Source organism: Bombina bombina, chromosome 6 (assembly GCF_027579735.1).
Source record: "Bombina bombina isolate aBomBom1 chromosome 6, aBomBom1.pri, whole genome shotgun sequence".
NCBI classification, from domain to species: domain Eukaryota; kingdom Metazoa; phylum Chordata; class Amphibia; order Anura; family Bombinatoridae; genus Bombina; species Bombina bombina.
In genome coordinates this window covers 338,673,884-338,700,744 of record NC_069504.1, presented here as the reverse complement: position 1 = coordinate 338,700,744, position 26,861 = coordinate 338,673,884, and the positions used below count along the sequence as shown (strand labels likewise).

General features: G+C 39.7%; 1 protein-coding gene across 2 annotated transcripts in view; it reads left to right on the top strand.

Moving 5' to 3' along the window:
* Nucleotides 1–26,861, top strand: part of STAB2 (stabilin 2) — a 324,351-nt gene that overhangs the window by 82,947 nt on the left and 214,543 nt on the right. For both annotated transcript variants that reach the window (XM_053716971.1, XM_053716970.1), the window contains exons 9-12: nucleotides 20,929–21,062; nucleotides 22,345–22,475; nucleotides 23,811–23,890; nucleotides 26,035–26,184. In XM_053716971.1, the coding sequence (XP_053572946.1) occupies nucleotides 20,929–21,062; nucleotides 22,345–22,475; nucleotides 23,811–23,890; nucleotides 26,035–26,184 (495 nt within the window). The remainder of the gene's footprint in view (nucleotides 1–20,928; nucleotides 21,063–22,344; nucleotides 22,476–23,810; nucleotides 23,891–26,034; nucleotides 26,185–26,861) is intronic.

Below are 26,861 nucleotides of genomic sequence, written 5' to 3'. Positions count from 1 at the left end.
AGCAACACTAAGGTTCATCAGATTTCAGTCGGACAACATCATGACTGTGGCTTACATCATCCATCAAGGGGGGACCAGGAGTTCCCTAGCGATGTCAGAAGTCTCCAAGATAATTCGCTGGGCAGAGACTCACTCTTGCCACCTATCAGCGATCCATATCCCAGGGGTAGAGAACTGGGAGGCGGATTTTCTAAGTCGTCAGACTTTTCATCCGGGGGAGTGGGAACTCCATCCGGAGGTGTTTGCTCAATTGGTTCTCCGTTGGGGCAAACCAGAACTGGATCTCATGGCGTCTCGCCAGAGCGCCAAGCTTCCTTGTTACGGATCCAGGTCCAGGGACCCAGAAGCGGCACTGACAGATGCTCTAACAGCGCCTTGGTTCTTCAACCTGGCCTATGTGTTTCCACCGTTTCCTCTGCTCCCTCGTCTGATTGCCAAAATCAAACAGGAGAGAGCATCGGTGATATTGATAGCGCCTGCGTGGCCACGCAGGACTTGGTATGCAGACCTAGTGGACATGTCATCCTTTCCACCATGGACTCTGCCTCTGAGACAAGACCTTCTAATACAAGGTCCTTTCAATCATCCGAATCTACTTTCTCTGAGACTGACTGCATGGAGATTGAACGCTTGATCCTATCAAAGCGTGGCTTCCTTGAGTCAGTAATTGATACCTTAATACAGGCACGAAAGCCTGTCACCAGGAAAATTTACCACAAGATTTGGCGTACATATCTTCATTGGTGTGAATCCAAGAATTACTCATGGAGTAGGGTTAGGATTCCTAGGATATTGTCCTTCCTCCAAGAGGGTTTGGACAAAGGACTATCAGCTAGTTCTTTAAAGGGGCAGATTTCTGCTCTGTCTATTCTTTTACACAAGCGTCTGGCAGAAGTTCCAGACGTTCAGGCATTTTGTCAGGCTTTAGTTAGATTTAAGCCTGTGTTTAAACCTGTTGCTCCCCCATGGAGCTTAAACTTGGTTCTTAAAGTTCTTCAAGGGGTTCCGTTTGAACCCCTTCATTCTATTGATATCAAACTTCTATCATGGAAAGTCCTTTTTCTGATGGCTATTTCCTCGGCTCGAAGAGTCTCAGAGTTATCTGCCTTACATTGTGATTCTCCTTATCTGATCTTTCATTCAGATAAAGTAGTTCTGCGTACAAAACCTGGGTTTTTACCTAAGGTGGTTTCTAACAAGAATATCAATGAAGAGATTGTTGTTCCATCATTATGCCCTAATCCTTCTTCAAAGAAGGAACGTCTTTTGCATAATCTAGACGTAGTCCGTGCATTGAAGTTTTACTTGCAGGCTACTAAAGATTTTCGCCAAACATCTCACCTGTTTGTTATTTACTCTGGACAGAGGAGAGGTCAAAAGGCCTCGGCAACCTCTCTTTCTTTTTGGCTTCAGAGTATAATCCGTTTAGCATATGAGCTGTGGCTTCCACCTGGGCCTTTAAAAATGAGGCCTCTGTTGAACAAATTTGCAAGGCTGCGACTTGGTCTTCGCTTCATACCTTTTCAAAATTTTACAAATTTGATACTTTTGCTTCTTCGGAGGCTGTTTTTGGGAGAAAGGTTCTACAGGCAGTGGTTCCTTCCGTTTAAGTTCCTGCCTTGTCCCTCCCATCATCCGTGTACTTAAGCTTTGGTATTGGTATCCCACAAGTAATGGATGATCCGTGGACTGGATACACTTAACAAGAGAAAACATAATTTATGCTTACCTGATAAATTTATTTCTCTTGTAGTGTATCCAGTCCACGGCCCGCCCTGTCCTTTTCAGGCAGGTCTAAATTTTAATTAAACTTCAGTCACCACTGCACCCTATGGTTTCTCTTTCTCGGCTTGTTTCGGTCGAATGACTGGATATGGCAGTTAGGGGAGGAGCTATATAGCAGCTCTGCTGTGGGTGATCCTCTTGCAACTTCCTGTTGGGAAGGAGAATATCCCACAAGTAATGGATGATCCGTGGACTGGATACACTACAAGAGAAATAAATTTATCAGGTAAGCATAAATTATGTTTTTGTAGGGCATTGCCCTAAAGAAATCAGCTCTTTTACATTAAAAATAAACAAAGTCCCCCTAACAGTAAAACCCCCCACCCACCAAACCATTAATAATTAGTACGGGCATTTTTTTATTTTATTTAAATACTTATTGCGGGCAGTTAGTTTTTTTTTTTTTTATTACTTGTTGCGGACGGTTAGGTTTTCTTTTTTATTCATATATTCATATTTAGTATTTCTCTTGTAAGGTGTATCCAGTCCAAGGGTTCAACCATTACTTGTGGGATATTCTCCTTCCCAACAGGAAGTTGCAAGAGGACACCCACAGCAGAGCTGTCTATATAGCTCCTCCCCTAACCCCCACCTCCTGTCATTCTCTTGCAACTCTCGACAAGAAAGTATCAAGAGATATGTGGTGACTTAGTGTAGTTTTACCTTCAATCAAGAGTTTGTTATTTTCAAACGGTTCCGGCGTTGTACTGTTTTTCTCTCAGGCAGAAATTAGAAGAAGAATTCTGCCTGGAGGTTTGATGATCTTAGCGGTTTGTAACTAAGGTCCATTGCTGTTCACACACATAACTGAAGAGTATGGGACAACTTGAGTTGGGGGAACGGTCTGCAGATTACCTGCTTTGAGGTATGTTCAGTATTTTTATTTCTAGAGAGATGAAATGAGTTCTAGAAAATGCTGACAGAGCCTTGTGTATTTGAGGTAAGCCTGATGCAGTGATTTAACAGCGACTGGGATCATGCTTACAAACAGGGTAATACTCATGTTAATACTCATATTACTTAGTGACAAAACGTTTACATGTCTTCATAAATAGGACGTTTTTTCTCTGAGGGAGATAACTCTTTATGTGGGGCCTAGTTTCCACATGGCTAATCAGATACTCCTAGGAGTACTTTCTTAAGGCCCCTCTAGCATCCAGTACATGGTGGGAGGGGCCTATTTTAGCGCTCTAAATGCGCAGTTTTCATTCAGACTGAGACATCCAGCTTCCCTAAAGGAGTCCTCTGGCACCTGAGGACCATTACAAGGGGTTTATTTCTGCACAAAATCGTATTTGAGGGCAGGTAGGAGCCTCAGCAGAGCTGTGGCAGGGTGCTAAACTGTATTTTAACGTTTTTTAACGTATTTTAATCCGGTTTGGGGCCTAAGGGGTTAATCATCCATTTGCAAGTGGGTGCAATGTTGCTTTAGTCCCTTACACACACTGTAAAAATTTCAAAGACTTTGCTATATTTTTTCACTGTTTTGCAGTTTAAGTGTTAGTTCTTTTCTCTTAAAGGCACAGTAACGTTTTTGTTTAATTGCTGTTTCACATTTATTAAAGTGTTTTCCAAGCTTGCTTGTCTCTTTACTAGTCTGTTAAACATGTCTGACATAGAGGAATCTCCTTGTTCAATATGTTTAGAAGCCATGGTGGAACCCCCTCTTAGAATGTGTACCAAATGTACTTAAATTTCTATAAACTATAAAGACCATATTATGGCGCTTAAAGATTTATCTCCAGGGGTTTCTCTGACTAATAAAAGGGAGATTATGCCATCTAGCTCTCCCCATGTGTCAGAACCTATAACTCCCGCTCAAGTGACGCCAAGTACATCTAGCGCATCTAATTCTTTTACCTTACAGGACATGGCGGCAGTTATGAATGCTACCCTCTCAGAGGTATTTTCCAAACTGCCAGGGTTACAAGGAAAGCGAGACAGCTCTGGGACTAGAACTAATACAGAGCTTTCTGACTCTTTAATGCCTGTGTCCGATATACCCTCACAATACTCAGAAGCCGAGGCAGGGCAGCTTCTATATGTGGGTGACATTTCAGACTCAGGGAAGGCGTTACTTCAGTTTGATTCTGAAATGACAGAGTTTAAATTTAAGTTTGAACACCTCCGCTTATTGCTTAGGGAGGTTTGAGCGACTCTGGATGACTGTGACCCCATTGTGGTTCCAGAGAAATTGTGTAAAATGGACAAATACTTTGCATTGCCTGTTTACATTGATGTTTTTTCAGTCCCTAAGAGGTTTTCGGAAATTATTACTAAGGAATGGGGTAGACCAGGTGTGCCGTTCTCTCCCCCTCCTGCTTTCAAAAAGATGTTTCCCATAGACACCGCCATACGGGACTCGTGGCAGACGGTCCCTAAGGTGGAGGGAGCAGTCTCTACCAATGTTCCCTCTAAGACCAGTTTTGTGTGCGGCCCAGCAGTGAAACAGTTAATTAGGTAACCACACCCTGCAATTAGCAAACTCTGCACAATGCAGATGGAAAGGTATGGTTCTCTTGTTAACTGTTTCACTGCTGGGCTGCACACAAAACTGTCCTTAGAGGGAACACTGGTCTCTACCCTAGCTAAGCGTACAACTATCCCCGTCGAGGACAGTTGTGCTTTCCTAGTTCCTATGGATAAAAAATTGGAGGGTCTCCTTAAGAAAATTTTTATACATCAAGGTTTTATTTTCCAGCCTCTTGCATGCATAGCCCCAGTTTTGGTTTGAGTCTCTTGAGGAGGCTCTGCAGGTGGAGACCCCGTTAGATAATATTCTAGACAGGATTAAAGCTCTTAAGTTAGCTAATTCCTTTATTTCTGACGCCGTTTTTCAGTTAACCAAGCTAACGGCTAAGAATTCAGGTTTTGCCATTTTGGCACGTAGGGCGCTATGGCTTAAGTCCTGGTCAGCAGACGTTACTTCAAAGTCTAAGCTTCTTAACATCCCCTTCAAGGGACAGACCCTATTCGGGCCTGGTCTGAAGGAGATCATTTCTGATATTACTGAAGGAAAAGGTCACACCCTTCCTCAGGATAGGTCCAATAAGTTAAGGACCAAACAGAATAATTTTCGTTCCTTTCGAAACTTCAAGAGTGGCACAGCTTCAGTTTCCTCTAATGCAAAGCAAGAGGGAAATTCCGCCCAGTCCAGACCGGTCTGGAGACCTAACCAGACTTGGAACAAGGGGAAGCAGGCCAAAAAAACTGCGGCTGCCTCTAAGACAGCATGAATGGACCGGGACCGGATCTAGTAGGGGGCAGACTTTCTCTCTTCGCCCAGGCTTGGGCAAGAGACGTCCAGGATCCCTGGGCATTAGAGATTGTTTCCCAGGGATATCTTCTGGAATTCAAAGATTCATCTCCAAAGGGGAGATTTCATCTCTCACAACTATCTGTAAACCAGATAAAAAGAGAGCCATTCTTACGTTGCGTTCGAGACCTACTGGTTATGGGAGTGATCCACCCAGTTCCAAGAGAGGAACAGGGGCTGGGTTTCTATTCAAACCTGTTTATAGTTCCCAAAAAAGAGGGAACTTTCAGACCTATCTTGGATCACAAGATCCTAAACAAATTTCTCAGGGTCCCATCCTTCAAGATGGAGACAATCCGAACCATCCTCCCTATGATCCAGGAGGGTCAATATATGACCACCGTGGACTTAAAGGATACTTATCTCCACATTCCGATTCACAGAGATCATCATCAGTTCCTCAGGTTCGCCTTCCTAGACAAGCATTACCAGTTTGTGGCTCTTCCCTTCGGGTTAGCCACGGCACCAAGAATCTTTATGAAGGTTCTAGGGTCCCTTCTGGCGGTTCTAAGGCTGCGGGGCATAGCGGTAGCCCCTTACCTAGATGACATTCTGATTCAGGCGTCGACTCTTCAAATCGCCAAGTCCCATACGGACATTGTTCTGGCCTTTCTGAGGTCTCACAGGTGGAAAGTGAACATAGAAAAGAGTTCTCTCTCTCCTCTCACAAGAGTTTACTTCCTAGGAACTCTGATAGATTCAGTAGGAATGAAATTTTTTCTGACAGAAGTCAGGATATCAAAGCTTCTAACTTCTTGCCGTGCTCTTCATTCCACTTCTCGGCCATCAGTGGCTCAGTGTATGGAAATGATCGGCCTAATGGTAGCGGCAATGGACATAGTTCCGTTTGCCCGCCTACATCTCAGACCACTGCAACTTTGCATGCTCAACCAGTGGAATGGGGACTAAACAGATTTGTCTCCTCTGTTACATCTGGATCAAGAGACCAGGGATTCTCTTCTTTGGTGGTTATCTCGGGTTCATCTGTCCAGGGGAATGAGTTTCCGTAGGCCAGAGTGGACTATAGTGACAACAGATGCCAGCCTTCTGGGCTGGGGCACAGTCTGGAACTCCCTGAAGGCTCAGGGTTCGTGGACTCAGGAGGAAGCCCTTCTTCCGATAAACATTCTGGAACTAAGAGCGATATTCAACGCTCTTCAGGCTTGGCCTCAACTAGCTGCGGCCAGGTTCATCAGATTTCAGTCGGACAATATCACGACTGTAGCCTATATCAACCATCAGGGGGAAACAAGGAGTCCCCTGCCAATGATGGAGGTTTCCAAGATAATTCTATGGGCAGAGGTTCACTCTTGCATCTCTCAGCTATCCATATCCCAGGAGTAGAGAACTGGGAGGTGTATTTTCTAAGTCGGCAGACTTTTGATCCGGGGGAGTGGGAGCTCCATCCGGAGGTATTTGCCCAGCTGATTCAACTATGGGGCAAACCAGAACTGGATCTGATGGCATCTCGTCAGAACGCCAAGCTTCCTTGTTACGGGTCCAGGTCAAGGGATCCCCAGGCAGCACTGATAGATGCTCTAGCAGTGCCCTGGTCCTTCAGCCTGGCTTATGTGTTTCCACCGTTTCCTCTCCTACCTCGTCTGATTGCCAAGATCAAGCAGGAGAGAGCTTCAGTGATTTTGATAGCGCCTGCAAGGCCACGCAGGACTTGGTATGCGGATCTGGTGGACATGTCATCCTCTTCACCATGGACTCTGTCGCTGAGGCAGGACCTTCTACTCCAAGGTCCATTCAAACATCCAAATCTAATTTCTCTGCGTCTGACTGCTTGGAGATTGAACGCTTGATTTTATCAAAACGTGGTTTCTCCGAGACGGTCATTGATACCTTGATTCAGACTCGAAAGCCTGTCACCAGGAAAATCTATCATAAGATATGGTGTAAATATCTTCATTGGTGTGAATCCAAGGGTTACTCGTGGAGTAAGGTCAGGATTCCTAGGATACTATCTTTTCTCCAAGAAGGATTGGAAAAGGGATTATCGGCTAGTTCCTTAAAGGGACAGATTTCTGCTCTGTCTATTCTTTTGCACAAGCACCTGGCTGATGTTCCAGACGTTCAGGCATTTTGTCACGCTTTGGTTAGAATCAGGGCTTGAGGTATATGCAGTATACTCACTCCATCAAGCTATTTGCTTTTATTAATTTTATCTTGCTCTTGATAAAGACTTGCTAAAAGTTGAAACGCGTTGAGCTAATAAAACACCTTTTACCAAAGTTGGAAGATTGTTGATACCCTTCTTTGCTGTGACAAGCCAGATTCTCCTTTATATGGAGTAAGTTACCACTTTGTTTTTCCTTTATTTACTGGATAACCTTTGGTCATTTGAGTCTTCATTTGTCTGCAGTCTCATCACTTTGGGAAATTCACTACCTGGAGGCATACTACACCACAGCTGAACTCCTACAATTTATGGAGTAAGTATACTGCACTTATGTTCTCTGGTTTTTGCATATACCTCAAGCCCTTTTTTCTCTTCATCATCTAGAGAAAAAAATTATTCTACAGACCAGCGCCATCTATTTTCCTATTGCCATTCATTTAAAGACAGTCACAGAGGAGAGACTGTAAGAAGGCTGCGGTCTCACCTAAAAGGAGAGTATTAGTTCTCGTTTTCTATTTAAAGTGTCAATTCCATCTCACACTTTGTACAATTTTCTGTTGTTTTTTGTACCTTTTTGTATCTATATTTGGTTAGAATCAGGCCTGTGTTTAAACCTGTTGCTCCGCCATGGAGTTTAAATTTAGTTCTTAAAGTTCTTCAAGGGGTTCCGTTTGAACCCTTGCATTCCATAGATAGCAAGCTTTTATCTTGGAAAGTTCTGTTTTTAGTAGCTATCTCTTCGGCTCGAAGAGTTTCAGAGTTATCTGCCTTGCAGTGTGATTCCCCTTATCTGATCTTCCATGCAGATAAGGTAGTTTTGCGTACCAAACCTGGTTTTCTGTCTAAGGTAGTATCTAATAGGAATATCAATCAGGAAATTGTTGTTCCGTCACTGTGTCCTAATCCTTCTTCAAAGAAGGAACGTCTGTTACACAATCTTGACGTGGTTCGTGCTTTAAAGTTTTATTTGCAAGCTGCTAAGTATTTTCCTCAAACATTTGCATTGTTTGTTGTCTACTCTGGAAAGAGGAGAGGCCAAAAGGCTTCAGCAACTTCTCTTTCTTTTTGGCTGAGAAGCATAATTCGTTTAGCTTATGAGACTGCTGGCCAGCAGCCTCCTGACAGAATTACAGCTCATTCTACTAGAGTGGTAGCTTCCACATGGGCTTTTAAACATGAGGCCTCTGTTGAACAGATTTGTAAGGCGGCGACTTGGTCTTCACTTCATACTTTTTCTAAATTCTACAAATTTGATACTTTTGCTTCCTCTGAGGCTATTTTTGGGAGAAAGGTCTTACAGGCAGTGGTGCCTTCCGTTTAAGTACCTGCCTTGTCCCTCCCTTCATCCGTGTCCTAAAGCTTTGGTATTGGTATCCCACAAGTAATGGATGAACCCGTGGACTGGATACACCTTACAAGAGAAAACAAAATTTATGCTTACCTGATAAATTTCTTTCTCTTGTGGTGTATCCAGTCCACGGCCCGCCCTGTCATTTTAAGGCAGGTGTTTTTATTTTTTAAAACTACAGTCACCACTGCACCCTATAGTTTCTCCTTTTTCTTACTTGTCTTCAGTCGAATGACTGGAGGTGGGGGTTAGGGGAGGAGCTATATAGACAGCTCTGCTGTGGGTGTCCTCTTCTCTTTCCTGTTGGGAAGGAGAATATCCCACAAGTAATGGATGAACCCGTGGACTGGATACACCACAAGAGAAAGAAATTTATCAGGTAAGCATAAATTTTGTTTTTGTAAAATTAATTTGAGTGGACATATATTTATTTAGTCAGCGCTAGGGAGTTTGGCAGATTTTGTTCAAAGTACTAACAGAAGACATTGGTTTTCTTTAAGCTATATTTTTACATAACAATCCCTAATTACAGGAAGGAGATTCTTTGCAATAAATCAGTGTATATGATAGCTTACAGAAGATTGTATATACTGTTTAATATTATAGGGACACTGAACCCAAAAAAAATTTATTTCGTGATTCAGATAGAGCATGCAATTTTAAGCAACTCTCTAATTTACTCCTATTATCAAGTTTTCTTCATTATCTTTATTTGAAAAGCAAGAATGTAAGTTTAGATGCCAGACCATTTTTGGTGAACAACCTGGGTTGTTCTTGCTGATTGGTGGATAAATTCACCCACCACTAAACAAGTGCTGTCCAGGGTCTGAACCAAAAATTGGCTGGCTCCTTAGCTTAGATGCTTTCTTTTTCAAATAAAGATAGCAAGAGAACGAAGAAAAATTGATAATAGGAGTAAATTAAAAAGTTGCTTAAAATTTCATGTTCTATCTGATCCACGAAATAAAAAAAATTGGGTTCAGTGTCCCTTTAAGGGAATTTTAGAGTGTTTTCAAAATATGGGACAGATTTCAAGTGGCTTGCTATTTAGCCCTTTTGCTAGAGTGTAAACTTCGCTAGAAGTAAGCTTTTGGCTCCCATCGGGTTGCGTGCATATCAGAAGTTTAAAGTAGAATGTTTGCGTTTGTGTGAAACCCGAAATTTGCTAACCAAATATTGCAATTGCGTTAATCTATTCTCCCCATAGAAGTCAATGGAGAGCATAGAAGACGAAAAAACTAACACCTATCGTTTGTATTTCACATTCCAATGTTCTTCACATACAGAACAATGTAATTTTTATTGTAAATAAATATTTCTTTATCCATATATATCTATAACTTTATGTTTATTTCTATAGATATATAGGTATAGGTATCTACTTTATATTAACATCATATTATATATATATATATATATATATATATATATATATATATATGTATATATATATTAAACATTTAAAAAAATCTATGAAGAACAAATTAATAATGGTAACGCGTATCGGGTTTCGCGATTTAGGTCTACCACAGTGTCGGGTTAGCGCACATAAAGCGCATCATAGCTACAAGTAAAACACCTGCTTACCTATTTAAGGCAGCAGGAATAACCTGATTGGTTAAAAACTTAAATTAGCAAGGTAATTGCCATTGGTTAGCTGAAAACTCTTTGTGTTACATCCTATTGTGCCTGAAGATCATAATTAAGGACATTTATCTGTACATATACACATAAAAAACATGTATACAGACTTCCGGTGGGCGGAGCTAGCGGCTGGCAGCAGGAGCACAGAGCTCCGGGAATCTGCTTCAAATTAATGGTATTATTTGCTGCCAGCCAACTTTCCCCACGAAGCTGCCTTGCTGGGTTGCCCTCTAAGGTACCCCATCCGGCCTCATAACCATCGTGAAGGGCAGAAAATCGCCCTTGCCTCGGAAGTCAAAATTGAACTGCGCCACACGGCGTGAGCGGTAACGCTGACCAGCGCCATATTGGAGGAGCTCCCCCCTTCACCTCCGTGCTAGTTTCAACCTGGAACGGACCTTACAAGCAGACCGGCCTTGAAGGTGGTAATCGGAAGGATCAGGTGAGAGGCGGTAACACCGCGGACTATTACTCAGTTAGTTAGAACCGCTCCACCTCAACTTAAGACCGTGTGAGGCCTTGATAACGGGCTCCCCGGAAAGTATTCTATGCATGCCCATAAGAGATTGCTTCACACTCCGTAAATGCAATGTGGAAGCGCTAATGTAAACTCAGATCAATCAGCTATTACTTACAACAAGGCACAACCTCACTTTCATACAAGGAGATAAACTTGGTATTAGATTCTCAGCAGGGGGATATCAGCCTTCTCATGCCCCAGTAGTTGCTAAGGGGTGAACGCATAAACACCTGCTCTGCTTGAGAGCTGATCATTGGGACAGTCCCTGCATAAACCACATATTGATCTATACAGACTTTCCTATACAGACTCTTTTCACCTCATAGCTGGTATAGCTCAATTTTTTAGGATTGTATTTCTGATCCATCAGCTTTGATTAAGCCTGCTACACAAGACAGAAAAGAAAAACAAGAACACTTTTGTCTACATAGTTGGTACAGCTAAATTTTTTATTTCACACCTGCATCTTGGCATGTGTTATCTGCAAATTTAAAATCTGTGTCCTCATCTCTTCCATTTTCCCTCCACATACCTACCTTGATTGCTGCAATACACAGTGCAACAGCGCCCTCTGGTGATTCCTACACAGTATCATACCATTCCCAGTAACTGTCTGTATTTTGTTCTATGAAAGTGGACGAGTATTTTCACAGGCTGCCCTCGCCTTTAAGTAGCACAATGAGTCACAGATCAAAAAATCAGGAAAAAAAACAAAAGCCTCTGACAGAAACGCAGGCAAACCCATCATTTGCAGATGCTGAAGGCAGTACTTCAGGAGATCATTCTTCACTCCTACAAGAGCTCAAGGCTTTCTTTTTGCCAAAAATGGATAGCTTGCAGGCTGGTGTAGACACCTTAACCAGTGAAGTGCGGCTGTTCTCCACTCGCATGTCGGCTGCGGAACAAAGAATTTCGGGGGTTGAAGACAGACAACAGGAATCAGAGGTTTCTTTAAAACGTCTACTGAAACAAAATCAACAGCTAATGGATAAGGTGGATGACCTAGAAAACCGCTGCAGGCGAAATAATTTACGAATCATAGGTGTTCCTGAATCCATTAAAGATAAGGATTTGCTAGAATTTACCGCTTTAACTCTCCCAAAAATCCTAGGCCTGCCTCAGGACTGTTTACCTCTGGACATCGAAAGATCTCACCGCATAGGCCCCAACAGATATCTAGAAAATTCCAAGGAGAGGCCACGACAAGTAATCTTTAGATGCTTAAATTTCCAGGATAAGCTAGCACTCTTGCGCGCCTACAGGGCGGCTAAGGAAGTCATATTCGAAGATCATCGTCTCTTGCTTTTCCAGGACTTTTCAGTTGAAGTCACTAGGAGACGTAAGGACTTTGCTTCTATCTGCTCTGCACTGCATGATCAGGGACGTAAATTTGCACTCATGTTCCCAGCTACCTTGAAGATTCAGAGTCTGTCAGGCCCTAAAACCTTTCATACGCCTGCGGCAGCACAGGCATACCTGGCATCAGAGCGGAGACAGGACAATGGCTGATGAGACTCTTTTAAGTATTATCGTTTAGAATTTCTTTTCATATGCATCATGTTGATTACATTATGTATTTTGCTCTGGCGGGTCCTGTGGCTCTGGTCATGCTTGCCAGTCTTGGCCGTGGCCGGAGACACGGTTCCGCACATGGCAACCCGTTATCTTTGTTATTACACTACCTGTGTAGGTTCATGTTTATCTATGCATTGCACTGTTATGGTTGGGAAATCTTATTCAGCATACTTAAACCCTAGTTCTAACATGCGTGTTACTAAGTCAGTTCACAGCTACCGCTGGTTTCCCCTGAGTCCCCTAGTAGGCTTAGTTTTTGGCCTATCCCTCACAAACTCAAGTGGAGGCCCTATGCCCACCTCTTGCCTTTTGACCGACGCAGATTATGGTGTTACTATTGTGTTTAATCCCCAGGGCATTGACACTGAATATAAAAAACATAGCATCCTACTTCAAAGCCCATATAAATTTTCGTCTGGCTGCCTAGGGCCTATCCACCTGCCCCTGCCAAAAGTAAAAACCCTTGGTAAATTTTCTCCTCTTAAACTTACACCTGTATGGCTGTATGGCTTTATTGCTTCCTATCCCCTCCCCCAAGGGCAGAATTCTAGTTCTAAGATGTTATGCTTCATGCTATTATGCTGTGTTTTTGTTCATCAATTGGTTCCTTTATAAACAGATTACCTATGTAACGATACCTATTGGCATTACTACTACCATGGGTACTGACCTCTTACTTATACATGTTGTAAACATTGCTGTATGTTCTTACCTCTTTTGTAGCGATTGCTGGATTCGGACCTGGAGGCCTCTGGACCCCCCTCCTTCATCACGTCATCCTGCCCTGAGGACACATCTATGCTTTTTCATAACTGTAAGTCATCAATTACTATCCACACCTCAGACACCACAGGAGACACTTGCTAAAACACTACATACTGGGTCGTGCCCTCTCCATCCCTACACTCTGTAGACATGACTCTTCCCCTTAAAATTATAGCGTGGAATGTAGGGGGCATCACGTCCCCGGCAAAGAGAAGTAGGATTCTCCACCACCTACACTCACTGAAGGCTGACATTGCTATGCTCCAGGAGACAAAACTGACAGTTGAGGAACATGCGAAGTTAAAAATCAGATGGGTGGGTCAGGTCCTCAGCTCCCCTACAGAGGGTAGGAAAAGAGGAGTTGCCATACTAGTGCAAAAGGGTTTAGCGGCCTCCTTATCAGCAGTGGACATAGACGAAAAAGGACGGTACATAGTCGCAACACTCCAGACCAATGCACATACATACACTCTCTGCAATGTTTATGGCCCTAATGAGCATGATCCCCCCTTTTGGACAAATTTATTGGCAATGTTGGCCACACATAGTGCCCCTTTAATAATAGGAGGTGACTTTAATTTGGCTCAGGCTCTTCCCCTAGATAGGTTTAGAGATCCCTCAGCATCTAGCTCTTTAAAAAAACATGTGATCCGCTACAAACGTGAAGTATCCTTGATTGGATCCTTCAAGGAGACTCTGAATTTACTAGATGTCTGGAGAGCAAGGAACCCGGATGAGAGGGATTTCACTTGTCTCTCAAAAACATACCATACTATGTCGCGTATTGACTATTTCCTAACTGCTTCAAGTATAACGCCACACATCTTATCTACTTATATTGGCCAAGTCACTTTATCAGACCACGCCCCAATCACCTTGATATTACAGCCACAGCCCCCCAGACCTCCGAACAGAAGTTGGAAATTCCCTCTCCACCTATATAGCAACATTGAGTTCCGTAGGCACTTAAAGGCATCCTGGACGCATTATGCATCTGACAATGCTTGTCATTTGGATACGCCAGATTTATTCTGGCACGCCTCAAAAGCGGTGATGAGAGGTCATATAACCTCCTTTGCAACACACCATAATAAGCAACTCACAAGAGTAGATGAGACTCCCCTTGCCCAACTCACCGCGGCTTACAACATCTATTTACGTACCCCCACGCCAACATCTAGGAAATCTTACTACGATCTCAAACAGACAAGGGATACTTTCTTAGCTCAACAAGACAATAAGGTCAATATATACCGACAGGGTCGCTATTACCGCCATGGCAACAAGGCCGGTAAGCTGCTGGCCAAACTAGTCCATTCCTATAAACCCAAGTCCCAAATTCTAGCCATTAAATCTAAGGGTACCCTCACCGCCAACGCCAAGGAGATTATGACTGAATTTGTAGACTATTACACTTCCCTGTACTCTAAACAACCTATCCATACAGAAGCCAAGCGTACCTTTTGGGACGCAGTAAAACTCCCCACTCTCACGGAAGAGCAGTCTTCCCTGTTGAATTCTCCTATAAGCCCCCAGGAGGTTCTCAGGGCCATACGGCAAAGCAAACTGGGCAAGGCAGCAGGCCCGGATGGGTTACCTGTAGAATATCTTAAGTTACTGGAGGAGGAGCTAGCACCAATTCTCTCATCCTTGTATTCTGCCTACTTGGCGGGCACTGAACAACTAAATGATAGATTTTCTGAGGCTAATATCTGTCTCCTTTTGAAGCCTGATAGAGATCCCACCCAGACTTCTTCATATCGCCCAATCTCCCTTTTAAATGGAGATTATAAACTTCTAACAAAAATCTTAGCGGACAGGTTGGCAAGGGTTCTACCACATATAGTTCATGCAGATCAAACGGGTTTTGTTAAGGGCAGATCCTCAGTTATTAATATTAGAAAGACTCTCAGTGTCGTGTCCCACTACTGGTACAACTCACATACACAATCTCCATCCCAACTACCAGACGCATGCCTTCTAGCACTAGATGCTGAGAAGGCGTTTGACCGGATCGAATGGGATCACTTACATACGTCACTGTCGCGCTTTGGTATGCAGGGTGAATTTCCTAGCTTTTTACAAAGATTATACTCAGCCCCTAAGGCCTCTCTTCTAATCAATGGAGGGCTCTCTCCTTCCTTTACGCTACAACGGGGTACGAGACAGGGATCTCCCCTTTCCCCTCTCCTTTTCGATTTAGCAATCGAACCCCTGGCGGCATACATTAGACAACAGTGCGCCGGCTTAGATATATGTGGCCAAAAGCAACATCTATCACTTTACGCCGATGACCTACTGCTCTTTGTAGGCGATCCTAGTTCTAACTTACAAACTCTTCTGAAAGTTATCGATGACTTTGGCAGGTTCTCGGGGTACAAAATCAACATTGACAAATCAGAGGCCACCTGGTTGCAAAATTCCCGAAACATGACACTAGTAGATTTTGGTCTTCGAACTACCCAGGGTAGTTTTAAATACTTAGGCATATGGATACACGTTAACCCTCATATGTTATAGTCTTTGAATCTCGCCGGGACTATAGGTGACATTAAGCAAATGCTGTTGAGCTGGATGAAACTCCCCCTCTCTCTTTCAGGTAGGGTACACCTTTTTAAAATGGTGGCCCTGCCCAAACTTCTTTATCCATTACAGATGTTGCCCCTTCTTCTCACTCAAAAAGATGCGACTTCTTTGCAAACTGCCATTGGGAACTTTGTCTGCAGGGCAAAAAACATAGAATGGGCAGAACCCCCTTGTCAATGACAGTGGGAGGGGGAGGGCTCCGTCTTCCTAATATAATATGGTATAATTGGGCGGCTCTCTCTAGATTTGCACTGGACTGGCTGATAGGGAAAAACTATTATACTGTCCCTGACTTAGAATCTAACATCATTAAACCATTGCATTTAGCTTATCTACCCCATGCACATTTGAAATCTCTATCCCCATTCATTCAAAACCATATACTGTTTAGAGATCCTCTAAGAGCCTGGACCAAGATTTGTAGACTCTGGGGTGTACAACGTTTGGCTAGTAAACATCTCCCGATCCAGGGTAATTTGGACTTCCTCCCTGGCTACACCACGCAAGCATTTCAGACATGGCAACAATTAGGACTCACACGACTCCATCAACTTTTCCGACCCCTGACTTTAGAACTACTGCCCTTCCAAGACCTACAATCACGTTATAACCTCCCGCACACACACAGGTTTGCATATTTTCAATGCCGACACTACGTATCCACCTTGATTTCAGAGGGACTACTATCTGTAGAAGCCTCTAATTTAGATACATTGAGTGCGCTGGCGAAATTAGGCCCTCTGAGGCTGTCACACACATATAACTTACTGATCCGTCACTTTAAGGATCATGCGCTTCAGGGCATGGTATCAAAGTGGTCCCATTTTGGGGAGCTAGAGATTGACCCGTCACTGATCGCCACTAGTTTCGAGAGGGCACACCAAAGTACTATCTGTGCAAAATTGAGGGAATCACACCTGAAATTCCTACATCAAGCTTACATCACTCCCGGTCTAAGGGCTAAATGGGTTGAGGGAGCACTCAATTCTTGTAGTAAATGCCGCCTTGAATCTCCTGATTGGGTACACCTGCTCTGGAGTTGCCCTAAAATACAAAAATTTTGGCAAAGAATTGCGTACTGGCTATCCAAATTAACTAAACAAACTGTGTCCCTCTCGGCACAACATGTGATCTTTCTAACACCTAGAGACCAAACATACAAACACAACATTTTCTTAAATACCATACTTATGCTAGCTAAACAAATTATTCTGAGGGAGTGGACAGGGGACCGGACATTACCTTTTCAACACCTACTTAAAACAATTCATGATCAGATGTTGATTGAGCAGGCAGACACTAGGGGGGACCCAGAGAAAAGAGTCAAGAGATTTCTCCTTAAAGGGACACTGTACCCAAAAATTTTCTTTCGTGATTCAGATTAAGGATGACATTTTAATCAACTTTCTAATTTACTCCTATTATCACATTTTCTTCATTCTCCTAGTATCTTTATTTGAAATGCAAAAATGGTAGTTTAGATGCCGGCCCATTTTTGGTGAACAACCTGGGTTGTCCTTGCTGATTGGTGGATAAATTCATCCAGCAATAAAAAAGTGCTGTCCAGAGTACTGAAACCAAAAAAAAAGCTTAGATACCTTCTTTTTCAAATAATGATAGCAAGAGAACGAAGAAAAATTGATAATAGGAGTAAATTAGAAAGTTGCTTAAAATTGCATGCTCTTTCTGAATTACAAAAGAAAAAAATTGGGTTCAGTGTCCCTTTAAATGGGAGGTTTATTTGCTGCACCTACCTGACATAGTAAGGGATAGGGTTCTTCTTCCTTTTAAAAATAGCCAGTATGTTCTAAATGAAAATCTAAGAGGAAATTGGTGTCTTTCCACGGATCAGGCCCGTGAGTGATCTGCATATCGAGGGAGGGGGGACCCGGAGGTGCTCTGGGTAAGTATGGTTGCTGTATGTTTTTTTTCATCTTCCTTTCATCTTTCTTTGTATGCTATCATCTTTTTTCCCTGCTCTTAGCAGACTTGTTTTCCTTCTCGTTTTCTCCTCTTTCTCTTTGGTTGATTGTAAAAAAAATGATCTTAGAAAAAGTTGAGTCCCAGGACATGCATGATGATCTCATCCACTTATTGTATTCTTTTGCTGATATGCTTTGATATAACATGCTCTGAAAATTGTTTTACTCTGCAGGTGATCACTTTGTCACACCTGCATTATTATGTTTGCATTGATCATGTATGACTCGGATTCTTTTCTATAAATAAAGTTATTAAAAAAAAAAAAAACATGTATACAAAGTGCATATATGCATATGAGAACACACGTTACAGATCAGCACACATATGTATGTGTGTGTACATAAACACGCACATATATGCACATGTCTGGAGCACTACATGGTAGGAAATAGTGCTGCAGACCTGTGCACACTCCTGAGCTTATCTCCCTGCTTTTCAACAAAATATAAGAGTATATTTGAATATAGAATTAAATTGGAAAGTTGCATGATCTGTCTGAAAATGTTTTTTAATTGACCTTTTTAACTTTCCCCAAAAGCTGCACAATTTCTAGAAATGATTCCAATTCTTTGGCTGTAAATAAAATTGTGTTAAATAAAAGACATGCTGTGTTAGTGTAGAATCATTCTGTGCATATTTATTCTCTTTTAATTCCAAAATAGCCTGCTTTATATTCCAAGCTTATGACATCCCGGGGTGATAGAGGTAAATAAACATTACCCAGACACTGCATGTCACTGCTTTATATTCCAAGCTTATGACATCCCGGGGTGATAGAGGTAAATAAACATTACCCAGACACTGCATGTCACTGCTTTATATTCCACACTTATGACATCCCGGGGTGATAGAGGTAAATAAACATTACCCAGACACTGCATGTCACTGCTTTATATTCCAAGCTTATGACATCCCAGGGTGATAGAGGTAAATAAACATTACCCAGACACCGCATGTCACTGCTTTATATTCCAAGCTTATGACATCCCGGGGTGATAGAGGTAAATAAACATTACCCAGACACTGCATGTCACTGCTTTATATTCCAAGCTTATGACATCCCGGGGTGATAGAGGTAAATAAACATTACCCAGACACTGCATGTCACTGCTTTATATTCCACACTTATGACATCCCGGGGTGATAGAGGTAAATAAACATTACCCAGACACTGCATGTCACTGCTTTATATTCCAAGCTTATGACATCCCAGGGTGATAGAGGTAAATAAACATTACCCAGACACTGCATGTCACTGCTTTATATTCCAAGCTTATGACATCCCGGGGTGATAGAGGTAAATAAACATTACCCAGACACTGCATGTCACTGCTTTATATTCCAAGCTTATGACATCCCGGGGTGATAGAGGTAAATAAACATTACCCAGACACTGCATGTCACTGCTTTATATGAAGGCAGCAGCAGCTAGTGCCTACTTCACAATAGGGCAATATCTTGGCTAAGGAAGAACGTGTTAGTATAATCAATGTCTTGTTTAAAGCACAGCTGACAAACTTCATCCCTCCTTTTAATGAGATTCATTACCATTTATAGCCACAAATCCATCATAGTGTATAAACAATGTGCAATCAGCTCATTGTTTGTGACACATCTATTAAGCATCTACAATTACTATTCTTTTACACATTAAAGGCTGCTTGTCATAGAACAAGAGAGATATATTTTTTACTGACTTCAGTACAACCGAAAAGTACACATACAGATTAAACCCTCTAATCAAAATATATTTTATATCATATTATAATATTCAATTATGTGGAGTGGGATATTTAATTATTTAATTAACATTTGATTAGGAACCAAATTGTATTGACATTGAATTTCCTAGTTTTTCATTGTAAATGTATTTGTGTGTGATGATGTATGTATAGTGTGTGTTATGTCAATTTCCTGTATTTCTCTTATGTTAAATAAGATAAATGTTTAGTAAATGTAATGTGTCCCCATACTTAAAGGGACAGTCTAGTCAAAATTAAACTTTCATGATTCAGGGCATGTAATGTTAAACAACTTTCCTATTCATTTTTATCATTAAATTGCCTTTGTTCTCTTGGTATTCTTAGTTGAAAGCTAAACCTAGGTAGATTCTTATGCTAATATTAAGCTGCCTCTTATGTCAATGCATTTTTCCACAGCTAGAAGGCGTTAGTAAATATGTGCCCTATAGATAACATTTGGCTCACTTCCGTGGAGTTACTTATGAGAGTGCACTGATTGGCTAAAATTTAAGTCTGTCAAAAGAACTGAGATAAGTGGCAGTCTGCAGAGGCTTAGCTACAAGATAATTACAGAGGTAATAAGTGTATTCATATCAGTGTTGGTTATGCAAAACTGGGAAATGGGTAATAAAAGTAGTATCTATCTTTTTAAACAATACAATTCTGGAGTAGAGTGTCCCTATAAGTAAAGTCCTGCTGACAGTTGGTGAAAATATGCAACTCTTGCTCCTGATTGGTTGACCAAGCGTGTCCTGCAATCTTTATTATGTTATGTTATTTTTCTTATCTCTTTAACCACTTTGTACACTCAATTTAGTAATGCAACTTTTACACATTTTAACAAATTAGCACATATATACTTTGTATTTGAATGTCCCTTAAAAGTTATTTAGGTAGGGCTGGAAAAATATCACTATAGTTTATCAGACAGTTTATAATTAGGAAAACAAAGTTGTAAGCTTACCCAAAGTTTTCAAATTGAATTTGTTGCTAGTATCAGTCTTCAAATCTTTTCTATTATTCATAACATGTACTTTCATTTTCAATTTTACTTTTACACATTTAAAGTTTGATTTGTCTTCCTTTTTCTTTTTCCCAGGCATAACAGATGAAAATACACATTAAAGGGATATGAAACCCACATTTTTTCTTTCATGATTCAGATAGAGCATGCAATTTTAAGCAACTTTCTAATTTACTCCTATTATAACGTTTTCTTCATTCTCTTGGTATCTTTATTTGAAAAAGCAAAACTGTAAGCTTAAGAGCCAGCCCATTTTTGTATAATCATTAAATGTAGCCACCAATCACCAAGCACTACCCAGGGAGCTGAATCAAAAATAGGCGGCTCCTAAACTTACATTCCTGCTTTTTCAAATAAAAATGCAAAGAGAACAAGGAAAAATTGATAATATCAGTAAATGAGAAAGTTAATTAAAATTGCATGCTCTATCTGAATCAGGAAAAAAATTGGGTTTCATGTCCCTTTAACTTTTGTTTTATTTTACACTGATAGTGTTTTGTTATGTTTTTTTTCAGTCTCATTGTGAATGTAAAGAAGGTTACAAGAATTTTCAGTTTTGGATAGGATGTCAGCTGTTAGATGTCTGTGCAACCAAGAACCCATGCAGTAAAAATGCTATTTGTACAACAGTTGCCCCAGGCATCTCTGAGTAAGTGGTGGGTTTTGAATTAAAGGAACCTGATCTATAACATTTAGTTTCCCCTTAATGTGTTCCAAATTACTTGTTAAAGCTACTGCATAGTATTAAATATATGAAAAATTGTTCCTTCATATTTATTTATGCATTTGAAATAGCTGTTTCTTCTCATTAAAACCATCACTTAGGACATGCCCCTGACAATGGACTAAGCCAACAAGTAAAACAGACCTGCTAATGTTATTTATGTTAGGCATTGAAATACTAGTTATGGCTGGGGGGTTGTTGAATAAGCACAAGCAGCTATTTCACCTACAAAGTCTCTCTCCCTCATTCACCCACTGGGAGATTAACTAGTGTCCTTGTATCTTATTTACATAGATTTTCTACAGAGAAAATGTTTGTTACCCATTATTTCAGTGTAGGCAGGGAAACAGGCAAAACTAGCTATTTCAAATAGCAAATAAAAGTAAATGGGCGGTCTGCAAACAATTTAATACACTCCAGCAGGTAACATGGGCATTGGAAACACATTAAAGTGTCAGTAAACTTTAAAAATAATGTTATATAATTCTGCACATAGTGCAGAATTATATAACATTATATTAGCCAAACATTATAAAACATAATTGTACCCTATTAATTTTTTTTTAAAAAAAACACTGTTTTACAGACCCGCTCTCTGTACTCTGCTGAGCGGGTCTGTTATATTTACTCAGCGCATCGGGCCAGCTGTATAGTCGCGGCCCGGCCCAACCGCGCCATAGCACTAAGTGCAGCTCGCTCCTGCTGTCAGACAGAGCAGGAGCGAGCTGCCCTTAGTCTTATGGCCGGGCCGGGCTGTGACTATACAGCTGGCCCGATGCGCTGAGTAAATATAACAGACCCGCTCAGCAGAGTACAGAGAGCGGGTCTGTAAAACAGTGTTTTTTTTAAAAAATTAATAGGGTACAATTATGTTTTATAATGTTTGGCTAATATAATGTTATATAATTCTGCACAGAATTATATAACATTATTTTTAAGGTTTACTGTCCCTTTAAATAGACTCTCACAGACACAGTCTTTATTGTTCATCTGCTACATTGTTTAAAACTGCTAGTCCAGTGAATTTTCACAAAAACTTAGATAACTAACAAAAAAATGTTTGTGTGTAAGTAATTACAATTCTTTGTATTTCTTATACAAAGAAGTAATGTATTTGTCTAGAATACTGGTACAAAATGTACTGTTAACTACCTATACACCTTGGTACATGTTTCTCATTTATAAAGTACATTTTCTTGACTTACAGATGCACCTGCAAAAACGGCTATATTGGAGATGGAATTGTTTGCTATGGAAATATCTTGGAACGCATAAAAGAATTTAATACAAACCCAGGGCAGTGGCAAGGAAAACTGTCCATTGCCATATCATTGTTTGGTAGGCATTCTTTTAATACTTGTTATGGTTTCCCACGTTTAGAAGGTTACATATAATATATCTTGTTTTTGTAGAAATACCATAAAACATCCTACTATTTCTTACAATATAATATGTATAATATAATGTTCTATAAACCTATACTGTACAAAATATACCTGGCCAGCAAAAAACTTAAGGTGTGGTGAAGAATAGAAACAGTGTTTTAATGTTCTTATATGAAAACAAACAAAATATACACTCTCATTGGAGCAGATTGACAGTATATATAGGAACAATGCAATAAATGAGAACTTAACATCAGAACCAATTAAGCACCTCCCATCAAGAAAGTTATCAGCATAAGAAAAAAAGTTACACAATCATAAGATAAATTGAGATTAATTGATTAAAGATCTTTTCCCAAAAATATAATAATACATCCGACATAGAATGTGATAGATATAAATACAAATTAAGTATAATAGTAATACTAATAATAATAATAATAGTAATAATAATAATAATAATAGTAATAATAATATACCATATTTCAATAATTTATAAAATTAGCATATTCAAATGCTTGTTGCTTGTTTGGTTTTTGTTTGCTAGTTTAGATGTAAAGTCAGAGTTAGTACAATACAATGGTCTAGATTTAATAAAACTTTTTTGCAAATTAATATCGCATTGAAAAACCTGCTGCAACATCGCAACTCAAAAATTGCAGAACTCATAAAGATGTGGACCTGTTCCTCATCACAGCAACAAGTGCAGTTCCATTATAATCATAGTAGCTGCATCTCACGTTAACTGTACTGAAAAAGTTACTGGCATCATAAAAAAAAATTAAAAAAAATAAAACACTTTCAAAACATTACATAACCAGTGACTTAAAGGGACACTCAAGTCAAAATTAACTTTCATTATTCAGCTAGAGCATGCAATTTTAAACAACTTTCCAATTTACTTCCATTAACAAAATGTGCACAATCTTTTTATATTTAAACTTTTTGAGTCACCAGCTCCTACTGAGCATGTGTAAGAATTCACAGAATAAGCATGCATTTGTGATTGGCTGATGGCTGTCACATGGTACGTGTATGCATTTGTGATTGGCTGATGGCTGTTGCATGGTACAGGGGGAGTGGAAATAGACATAACTTTTAAAATTGTCAGAAAAAAAATCTACTACTCATTTGAAGTTCAGACTAAATGCTATTGCATTGTCTTGTTATCTTGCATTTGTTGATTATGCAAATCTACTGTGTTGACTGGTCCTTTAAAACTACATAAAAACAGTTCACCCTAACATATGCACAGGCGAATAGCAAGAAACTCCTTTTCTTTTTACAGAGATGTATGCTTGGCCACTGTCTTCACTGGGACCTTTTACTGTGCTAGTTCCCATAAACAGAGGCATCAAAGGGAAAGATGTAAGTATCAATTGTTAATCTGATCATGTCATTTTAAAAACAGGCTGTCTTGCATCACAAATGCAACATTTATAATACTGGAAAATACGGTCAAAGAAATTGATTCTGTTTTATTATCAAATCTTCAAATGTAAATGTTTAAATTCCCTTAAAAATAGCACAGTTGAAAGTTTCCTATGCAAAATATTGTAATCAGATCATTTGTGGCCTAATGGGCGGTACTCTTAGACTTCATGGGTGCCAGTGACATCACCACATATGCACGTGGTGATGTCCCAAAGAGGCGGAATCAGGAAGGAGCTGGATGGGGTATGTACTTCAAGCCCCTCAATCACAGCTCTTGTAGCCGCTACAAACCACCAAGACCCCTCATTTGAAAGAGAATTGCATGTCTTGGTATAATAGAAAGCAGATCTTTTAAAACTTAATTTTAAAAAACATGGGTATTTGTTTGGGGATGTTACATTCTCTTAAAAAATGTGGCTACCCTTGTTGACAATTGAGTGATCACAGTAACAGCAGTAGTTACTGGGCCATTTTCAATATTATTTACTAAAATCTACGCAAAAATTATACTTTTTTTTACAGTTTTTGCCGAATAATAGAATGTTTAGCTATGTATTCATTCAATTTCGAAATGTAATATTCAAATTCGAAATGGTATTTTTAGTTTACAATTGTGTTTAATAAATGTAACATTCAAATTCGAAATAGTATTTCTAGTCTAATACTGTGTTTTTTAAATGTAATATTCGAATTCAAATGTGACATTATATAGAATCCTTATAAACAGAACATATTTATTTATTTGTGTGAAAGGCTACAACAAACTCGGCACATTTATTTAAGGCCACGTCTAGATATAGATTGATTATCAGTGACGATTGTTTGCCATACCTAGAAGACATACCTATTATGTTTATGTTCTGTCATTGACCTTAAGACACTATTGCTGTACATTTATTTAGTTCCGAATAATTTGATCTCTATGAAACAATAGAGATGATATTGAAGTAGCAGCAGTCTTTACAGACAAAATATATTTATTTAAAATACACCTGAGGTATCATCATACTCTGCACATTTCTTAAAGACTAAGTCCATCATTAAATTAATTACGAGTGATGGTTGATTCACTGCATTTAATTTTAACTTGTTTTACCCATTTTTTATTTGAACTAATAAAGAATTAATATTAATATTTTATATAAGCACACCACACATAAGGGGTATCCTGTCCAGTGTTTTCACTGTAAAATTAAATTAATGTAAATTTGTATTTCCCTTGCACAGTGAAGAAAGGGGTTACTTTTACAGAGCTTTACTCTGCCGTAAGAGCTGTGAATGGTCTATTGTATCAGTCAGTTTCAGGTGACCATTCAAATTGTATGCTCTGTCTTATTCCTGAAAGAAAATCTTTGGGTTTAACCTAATCATTACCTTAAAGTATCTGATGTAATAGTGTAATTATAATAACTGAAATAATAGTAAAGAATTAATTGCAGATAAAGTCTACGCTGTCACCCTAATTAACAATCTCTTAAAGGGACACTGAACCCAAATTTTAAATTTTTTTCTTTCATGATTCAGATAGATCATTCACTTTTAAACAACTTTCTAATTTACTTCTATTATCAATTTTTCTTCCTTCTCTTGCTATCTTTATTTGAAAAAGAAGGCATCTAAGCTAAGGAGCCAGCAAATGTTTGGTTTCAGAACCATGGACAGCACTGGTTTATTGGTGCTGTCCAATCAGCAAGGACAACCCAGGTTGTTCACCAAAAATGGGCCGGCATCTAAACTTACATTCTTGCTTTTCAAATAAACATACCAAGAGAATGAAGAAAATTTGATAATAGGAGTAAATTAGAAAGTTGCTTAAAATTGCATGCTCTATCTGAATCACAAAATATTTTTTTTGGGTACAGTGTCCCTTTAAGCTTTGTAGGATAGTCTTATGTGACGTTCTCCACAGTGTCTGCCTTTACTGTCTCTAATGGAAGTTTATTAGTTGAATGAACCATCATGTGAAGCAGTGCTTCTGCAGATTATGCCTCAACTTCACTTGAGATCATTTTGTTTGTCCAACATACTGTAATTTATGTTTCTGTTATTTTTTTTTATTTTGCTTGTTTTTGATTTAGGTAAAGAACCTACTAGCTAATAAAGAGAATGCCCTTTACTTCATAAAACTTCATATCATTGCTGGTCAGCTGAATATTGATGATTTCAACAGCACAGACGTTATTTATACATTAACTGGCAAAGCAGGAGAAATAACAAATGGAGATCCGGTGAGAATTATTACATCATTTATTAATGTGGAGATTGTTGCACATTTAATTGCATATATATGGGAAAATGTCATTGTAACTCATCAGTATAGAATTGTTATGTGTTAAACCCTTTTCTCCTGCAACATAAAGTACAATATTAAGAAATTATTAAAAAGTAGAATTTTAAACAAAACCAACGGTGATCAGGGTGGAGACCATTTGAGACTTAAATCAAAGTATATGACAGATATGCGATATGACAAATATGACCACAGTACATGGTTTTCAATCCTCTCTGAAGTTGTTGAAATAAGAGAATAAAATCATTTGAAAGAACACAATATAGCTTGTCTCCTGGTTAAAGAGAAGCAACGTGTTGCTTGATGCGCTTATATAAATATTATCATCAAACAGTCAAATGTAGGATGAAACATCATTTTAAAACTGAATCTCAGAGAGCCTTACAAACAACTAAAATACAGAGAATAACACAAGATTTTGTAGCCTAACCCTCTTGGAATGATGAAAGACAAGTTTACTAAAATACTTGTTTATGGGCAAGAGAGAATCTTTATAAAAGCAGAGGAAGTTTAAACCTTATGCCCAGAAAATAGATAGCAGGGGCTAAATACATAGGGGCCGAATTATCAAGGGCAGAATGGCCTCTGATCCCCCTGTTTCCATGCGAGCCTTCA